Source organism: Alligator sinensis, unplaced genomic scaffold (assembly GCF_000455745.1).
Source record: "Alligator sinensis unplaced genomic scaffold, ASM45574v1 scaffold189_1, whole genome shotgun sequence".
Taxonomy (NCBI): domain Eukaryota; kingdom Metazoa; phylum Chordata; order Crocodylia; family Alligatoridae; genus Alligator; species Alligator sinensis.
This window is the reverse complement of record NW_005843009.1, coordinates 381,200-389,851: the sequence shown is the minus strand read 5'-3', so window position 1 is coordinate 389,851 and position 8,652 is coordinate 381,200. Positions and strand designations below refer to the sequence as shown.

Genomic DNA, 8,652 nt, shown 5'->3' with positions numbered 1-8,652 from the left:
CAGGAATCTTGGTTTTCTCTGTTAAATCCAAAATTGTCTGATTTAAAAAACAAAAACAAACCCAACCCCCAAATCCACTTTTTTTCATGATTAAAATGAAACACCACTATTTATATATCTATATCTATATAAATATCGGTTGAGCATAATGTTTTACTGATACATTTGCAATTTGGAAGCTTACCAGTACCTCGGTCATTATAATAGATTCATATAAAATTAATTCTAAATACCTATATGTTTTGGCATTTGACTTTTTTTTTTTAACATGCAAAATCAGAGCTCCCCCTGCCCCCTCCACTCACCAGAATATGGTGGACAGCTGTGGCTGTCCCCTCCACTGCTTTGTGGCATTGAGCAGCCCTGATATGCAGGCGCCCCTCACTTCCAAGCCATGACTTGCAGACAGAGCTGGCCTTAGAGTGGGCAGCGAGGACTACTGCCCGGGGCATCATGGCTGGTAGCAGAAGCATCCCAGCACCCCAGGACAGGGCCCCACCTCAGCTCGGCCAGGAGCCGAGGAGACGGCAGTAAGCCTGGGGTGCTTCTCATTCCTGACCTGCAGCCCTGCTGTTGCAGTACAGTTGCCCACCACCCTCAGGCCCCAGCTCCCAAGTGTGTGTGTAGGGGAAGGCACCCAACCATAGGTGACATGTTGGTGGGGGGAGCATAGGGAGATATTCACCTCCCTCCAGATTTCTACGCCCAGTGGGGCACAGGGCTGCGCTGAACTGGCACTGAACAGGAGCCACCTTCGCAGCCTAGCAGGCAGAAACCAGTGTTGGAGTGTGGTGTGGGGCAGCGAGACTCGCTGCTGCCACAAATCTGCACCAGCCACACTGCCATGGTGAGGTGCCCCCTGCCCACCACCGCAGTGGGGAGGCACAAGCTTCCCCTATTGCAATGGCAAGCAGAGAGCACCTCACTTTGGCGCCCATGGTAGCACAATTGACTCGGGGTTTGCAGCGGCTACAGCAGCGATGAGTTTCACTGCCTTGGTCTGTCCTCCTGCACCAGCCATGGAGGTGGCTTCTGCCCAGTGCTGGTCCAGCTGGGCTGCAGCCCTGCTGTGGGTGCAGAAATCTGGAGAGACACTTTACCACCCTACCCTCCAACGTGTCAGCTCTGGCACCTGAACCCTCCCCGCGAGTGTGCACAGCAGCAGGGAGCCACCCTAGCCAAGCTGCCTGTGGCGGCATCCCATTCCACAACCGGGCCACGCATTTCCACCTGGCCACTGCCTACTTCCCCGGCTGGGCAGTGCCCCCAGCCACCAACCCCGCCCCACTCCCTCCGTCATTGTGCGGGCTCTGCACAAGCTGCTGCCTCAATCTCCTCACAGGTTGTGCCTGTTCCCACCTCCCACACATGGCCTACGCCGCCCCCTCCACTCCCAACTTGCCTAAAGGGAGCTGTGGGAGCTGCTCTTAACCAGGCTGCCTGGGGCTGTATTGCTAGCCATGCGCGTGTGTGTGCATGCACACATGCACATGGTGCTCCCTGCCTCTCATCACCCTCCTCCAGCCCCTTGGGGCTGGAACTGTGACAGCCTGCAAGGGGAAACCTTCAGTTTCCTGCATTTTTCTCCTTTAAAGGGGAAAATTTGCATTTTTCTGCAGCAAATGGGAAACGCAGATCCCTGGACATCAGTGTAAAACTGTATCAAAAAAGACAATACATGTCTCTTGTTTAACAGGCTTGTCTATTTTGGTTACACAGTCAACCAAATGTATGCTGTTCAAAGCTTAAAAACAAAATTCCTTTATTGAGGGGAATTGGGTTTGGGGTATTCCCTAGAATTGTGTGCACTTGGGTGAAGAATGTGATTCAAAGTCATAGGGGGGATGCTTAGATTATACTGTTTTTTCTCAAGTTTATACCATTTTCCTTCCTAAATCTTTGTTTAATACTGTTTGTAAGGATAGAAATGAACACAGGTCTCTGATGCTTACCGTGCATGGAGTGTGGTGGGATTTCTCTGGTTATTAAATGTACTCCACTAGGACCTCTGATATACCTTAAAGTAAAGGCACTATGGGATCTGATGCAGGATCCCAACAATTGCACTTCAAGCAATGCCTCATGTGCATGGCAGGAGGCACAATATGGGATCCCACATTAGATCCCATTGTGCCGTATCACCAGTGCAGGGGGAGCTCGATCTTGATCAAGTAGCAAGCTTCTCTTCCTCCATTTCCCAGCTTGGAAGCTCCAGTCATCTAACCAGGGCTCCCAGCCATGGGAGCACATAGTGCATTTCCCCCAGCTGGGAGCCCCAGTTAGCTGAGTGGTGTTCCCAGCTTCTAGAACATATGGGAGTCTTGAAAGGGTTCCCTGTGCTCCAGAAGCTAGAGACACTGTTCAATTAAATTGTTAGGAGCCAATCACTAAGTTATTACACTTTTTGTGCAATAACATTGCGGCTTGTTCCTTATTTTATCACACCATTAACTGATTAAATATGTGGCCAGGTCACTATGTAGGATGTGATAAAACAGTTAATCATGGCTTAACTGTAATATCCATCAATGGCCTAGGCCTAGGTCTCGGGCTCCTTCACTGTTAGCTGCTTCACCACTCAGATCAGTCTGTAGAAGTCCACATAGCTCCAGAAACCAGTTGTCCCTTTGACATCTTTGTGCCAGCTTTCTTCAAGGTGCTTACCTCTGGGTGAGGGACGGTATTGGTATAGAAAACCACAGCAGAATATCGTCTTGTTGGAGGACCAAGCTACAGATTCCTGTGTACGAATTTTGCAGCTTCTGTAACATGTAAACATTGGATATTATTTGCCTTGGGTGTATCTCTCTGTATTTTCATTCTTTATGCATCATGCATTACAAACTCATGGCCACTCTTTGAAAGGAGATTTTAATAATTTGTGCTTTATATTTCATTTAAAATCTGGCTTGGGTTCTCTGTTAGTGCTTTAAGTGTTGCCACGTTGGTGAGGGAAGGGAGATTTTTTGTGATAGCAATGAATAACAGAACTTTTGCTCCATTTTCTCCGTGTTTCTGTTCATTTTTTTGTGAGAGGAGAAGGTCTGTTTCCAGGACCCTATCACAAAATAGACTTGAAGGTTCTCTGGGATAAAGGTTGCAATATGATAGGGAAAGGGGTATCATCATTGTGGCTGCTGTATTTTTTCACATACAAGATCAGCCAACAGGAGGGGTAGTACAGAGCAGTGGTTTTCAACCTTTTTTGTACCAGGACCCATTCATAAACATCAATGGCCAGTCCCAACTCAGTACCCCTCACCCCCTACCTGCTGCCCCCCATCCCCAGGTCCTACCTTCGGCAGTGTGTGGGGCAGGGGTTGGGTGTGTGAGGCAGTGGGGTGTGTGTAGGGCATGGGGGGCCCCAAGCAGCCCTTTGCAGGCTGGAACTTTGCCAGCCTCCAAGGGAAAAGCCATAGTTCCCAATGTTTTTCTCCTCTAAAGGAGAATCTATTTTTAAAGTTTGTTGATCCATTTTTAACGTTTGTTCGTGACCCTTTCATATGTTCTTGTGACCCACTTATGGGTCGCGACCCACAGGTTGTGAAACACTGGTATAGAGGAAGTACAGTGCAATCCTGCTAGTTAGTTTTCTTTCCCTCCTAGCTCATTGGCTTCCTTTGCAGGTGGGAAGGGGGGAGGGGGTTGAGAGGTCAGTGGGAGGGGATGGCCTCCTTATGCATAGTCAAAAAAAGAAAAGGCTTCTTAAATGAAATGTAAGCCCCACAACAACAACTATGCATAAACTGAAAGCTGGGAGGTATAAATGGCAAGCAGGACTCGTAGTAGAGATATCTTTTATTAGACCAATGAGATTTTTTCCAAAAAAAAATTATTTAATTGCAAGCTTTCGGGCACAAACACCCTTCATCAGGCATTAGAGAAAAGATTGTAAAAGTTCTGCTGGATGGAAAACTCTGCTGGGCAGTCAGTTCAGAAGACTCCTCTGAGCAGACTGCCCAGAGGAGTTTTCCATCTGTTGACTCCTCTGTGAAATCCTATGACATATGAACTTTATTTTCTACCCAGGAGAACTTGTACAGTCTTTTCTCCAGTGCCTGATGAAGGGTGTTTGTGTCCAAAAGCTTGCAATTGAAGACATTTATTTGCAAAAATCTTGTTGCTCTAATAAAAGTTATCATCTCTACTACAAGTCCTGATTGCCTTTTTCTGTAGATCAATACGGCTACAACCTGGATACCTGATGCACAGGAGGTATAAATGGTTTTTGAAACTTCACAAACTCTGAATGTCCCAAAGCAAAGGACCAGAAAGGTAATGGTTAAATTTGTCTCTAGTGCCATAAAGAAGCTGAAAGCTGTAAGATGCTAACAGGTTTTACCCAGGCCCAGGCCTTCAAGCAGGGTTCCAGGAAAATTTCCTTTGAAAGTTCCACAATACTGACCACAGTAGCAGCCATGGAGGTCAGGCAAATTCTTGTTTTCAGGATCACCAGTAGTGGCCATAAAAAGGTGAAGACTAGTTTTGAAGGGTGAACCAGGTGAAGACTAGTTGTGAACTCACCTCACCACCTCTCCTCCCTCCCCCCCCCCAATCTATAACTACTCTCAGACATGGGGCCTGAATGTTTTCACTTGCAGCTCCCCTAATTAGAAATGTTTACTGGCAATGGACTTGCACACTGCACACCCTGTCAGTGCCATTTTGACACAGAACGGTAAGATGAGGAAACTCATTTCCCCCCCCACCCCTGGCTGGGAATGCCTGCCAACAAGGGTTGCCATCACCTTGGATGCATAGTGGGTGCAAGCAGTGTTTGGGGATGGGTGGAGAACTGGGTGGCATTTTAGAGAAGATGCTGTAGTTTTGATAAATTGCCATTCATCAATAGATTCTGTAGCTGGGCATGCAGGAGTCATAAAATCATAAAAAATTAGGGTTGGAAGGGACCTCAGAATCACTTCCCTTGACCTGCTGGCAACACACCTGCCAATGCAGCCCAGTATGGCATTAGCCTTTGTAACAAGGGCACATTGCTGGCTCCTATTTAGCTTATTGTCCACTGTAACCCCTAGGGCCTTTTTTGCAGCTGCTGCCCAGCTAGCCAGCCCCCAGTGTGTACCGGTTCATGGAGTTGTTCCATCCTAAGGGCAGGACTTTGCACTTGTCCTTGTTGAACCTCATGAGATTCCTTTTTGCCCAATCCTCCAATTTGTCTAGCTCACTCTGAACCCTAACCCTACCCTCCAGTGTACCTACTACTCCCCCCAGCATGGTGTCATCTGCAGACTTGCTGAGGGTGTACTCTATGCCATCTTCCAGGTCACTGATGAAGATATTGAACAAAATTGGTCCCAGGACCAATCCCTGGGACACTCCACTTGATCCTGGCTGCCAACTAGACATTGAGCCATTGATTACTACACTCTGAGCCCGATGCTTCAGCCTCTCCCCTTCACTCAGGCCATGGTGCTGAGAGAGTGCAGGTTTGGATCCTCCAAACCTTTCATTCTGGGACTCTGGTTGGGCCTGTTTAAGAGCCTATTCCGGGGCTGATTATGGTTCTCCTCTTCCTTCCCCCATTGCCGCTCTCAGATTGCCTAGGATCTGCCCCTTGGGTGGCAACAAAGCACAGCTTGATAGAGGTGTTTCAGGTCAGGATCTGCGACAGGTCTTTTATAGTAAGATCATGTTGTCCACCTGGTGCCTGAAAACTGATTAGTATCCTGCTCCCTCTTGTATTGGGACTTTCGAACCTTGGCCTTTGTCACTCACTAAACATCAGATGGCAACCTCACATTGCCACCTCTGCAGATTCCTTGGTTTCCCTCTCCCCGGCAATGGAGAGGAAATTGAGAACTGAGTGAATCTGTTTGGAAAAGCCAAATTGGAAGGATTGTAGTCTCCCACAAAATGGCAACGGCTTACTTGCAAACCTAATCTATAAAAGGCAGGTCACATCTATTGTGCTCATGATCCCAGAGCTGTAGAATTGTGATGGGGACCTGGAGTGGCTGCCTCATGGGGACACTAAGCACTGTGTTAATGTGGAGCTAATTAATCCTGTTGGGGCAGAAGGCAGATGTGTAACCTAAAATAAGTTGTTGTTTTCCATATCAGAGTTATCCATGATTTATCTGGGTTGTTTCTGATACAGAGAGGTCTAAATTATGCTGTAATATCACTGTGCATCATCTATCTACTCAGTTTCATTATGCTTTTAAGCCTCAGCATGTAATTTGTCTCCCCCCCCCCCCCCCCCCCCCCCCCCCCAATTAATGTGTTTGGTTATTTTTCCCTTTCAGTAATAATGTCAGAAGACTGCTATGTCTTGTTATTTTCAGAATCTCTTCCAAATGTTGGAAATGGAGCTCAAGCCTTTAATCCTCCATTAAAAAAAATCCAGTTAGAGATTCTGTTCTTACCCAGTTGTTTCTGACTTTCAGGTTCCTCCAGGAGGTAATCGGAGTCAGTATGAAGAGATTGATATTCCTGTGGCTCTTCTCAGCTACAATGACATGTTAGATATTGGCAAGGTAAATTCACCATAGAACATTTTCTATAATAGTGCAGCGGTGTGTTTGCAATGCATCTCGGAAGTAGATGTTGAAATAATTGCTTTTCTGAAGAAGTGAATTGTACATTTTAGTTTTGAGCATCCACCAAAATGCAGTTTCCAAGATATCTTCACTATGAAATCCAGTTGGCACTGAGATAACGCGATTCAAAATGCCATGGTATTTAACAGACACGGTTCCTTGGGTGAATTTGATACCTTTTATTAGACCAACCCAATTATGGTATTTAACATAAACATGTAAATAAGTACATGTAGCACTTTTCTGCTAAATATTTTTAGTAAGACTTGAGTCTGCAAATTGTTCAATAAAAGTGAATTAACCAGAACTCAGGGTATTTTTGGGTCTCATGTCTTGTCAATTGGGGAAAAAAATACTTTTCTACATATTGGCAAACAGGTTCTCTGTCTTTTCTGTCTTGAATTTATGGAGAACATAGAGCTAGAAAAGATCTCTTGGATGATCCCGACAGCCCCTCTCACAGACAGCACATCAGATTCTTCTTTTCATAATCTGGTGGTCAGGCTTCCTTCACAAGTGGAACACTATTGCAGAATGCTACTGTCCTTTATGGTTAGGAATCTTCTTCTCCTTTCTAGCCTAAATTAATTCATGGTCAGTTTTATACCCATGTTTCTTAATGCCACATTTCTCTCCAGCTTAAAAAGCTCTTCTCTTCTCCTCCTGAGTGTTTACCCTCCTGAATATATTTATGGACAGCATTCATATCCACCTTCAGCCTTTGTGTTGCCAGACTAAAATAACTATGCTGTTCTAATATCCTCTCATTCTCCATTTCCCCCAGTCGTCCTGACAATCCTCTTTTACATCTGTTCACTTTTAATTCATTTTTCTTGAACTTGAGGGACTGGAATTGCATACAGTATTATTCCAGCTGCGATTTTATATCAGTTCCTTCTACAATGTTATGAATACCTCCCTGTTTCTACTAGAAATACTTTGTCTGATACACCCTAGGATTGTATTTGCCCGTTTCACAGCTGCATCCCATTGATTGATTTATAGTGCTATTGTATTTGATATATAAATCCAGGTCTCTACTTCATACCTTTCCATTACGTGATCTCCAGACTGTTTGTTTGTGCCACCCTTGCCAACAAAGGCTCAGGATAGCTTAAAGTAATAAAATAGTTTATCAAACAAAAGACAGACGAGAACAGAATAACATACACAATCAAGTAGAATATTAAAAATATAAAACATTCCCCTCCCTTCCTCCAATATTCCAGTTTAATCTTACTTGCTAATTGCCTACCAAAATAGGGAAAGTCTTACAGCATTTCCAAAAGATTTCTGTGCTTGGGCTCTAGAGAGCCTGAAAGCGGGGTGGGTCTTCTAAGGCTGAGGAACAACTATTGAGAATGCCCTCCCATGCGTTTTTGCCACCCAGACTTGTTTCATTGATGGTGCTTGCCAGAGATTGCTCCTGGTTGACCATAGGGATTGCAATAGGGCATAAGGAAACAGGTCCTTATAGGTCAAAACCTTGCTGTGCATCTGGAAAACTGTTGGAAGCCAGTACGGACTGAGGAATACTGGAGATATGGGCTCCTGGGGACCATTCCTGTCAGAACATGTGCTACTGTGTTCTGCATCAGTTGCAGCTTCTAGAGGGTCTTCAAGGGAAGAGTGTATTGCAGTAGACTAGCAATGAGGTTATGAAGGCATAGATAATGGTGGCCAGATCCAAATTTGTAAGAAAGGGTTACAGCCTTCTCAGCAGATGGAGTTAGTGAAAGGTACAAGTGGAGGCTGAATCCCATCAATATAGGTGTCCCAGTCTCCCCAAGTCAGGTGTTCTGCCCACTGCAATCTGTCTGGTTTCAGCTTCAACTGCTTCAGCCACTTCCAATCCCCAAATGTGCTGGAAAAAGACTGAGACTTGTGAGGTCCAGATCAGATGAGAGAGAGATGGGTGTTACAAGCATACTAATGACAACTCACTCCAGGCCTCTGCACAATCTCATCCAGCAGCCTGAGATGCATGTTGAACAGGAGAGGCAGCAAGATGAAGTCCTGGGGGATCTTCCAGAGAAGGTTGTGGGGGGTCAATGAGCACTTGCCTATTGCCACCTTCTCAGACCTCCCTGAA

General features: G+C 45.7%; 1 protein-coding gene across 4 annotated transcripts in view; it reads left to right on the top strand.

The window, feature by feature from the left end:
- The window catches only part of SPPL2B (signal peptide peptidase like 2B), a 126,127-nt gene that overhangs the window by 35,824 nt on the left and 81,651 nt on the right, over nt 1–8,652 (top strand). For 3 of the 4 annotated variants that reach the window (XM_025193056.1, XM_025193055.1, XM_025193058.1), the window contains exon 3: nt 6,408–6,497. The exons of the other annotated variant lie outside the window; for it this stretch is intronic. In XM_025193056.1, coding sequence (XP_025048841.1) covers nt 6,408–6,497 — 90 coding nt within the window. The remainder of the gene's footprint in view (nt 1–6,407; nt 6,498–8,652) is intronic. 4 annotated transcript variants of the gene reach the window in all.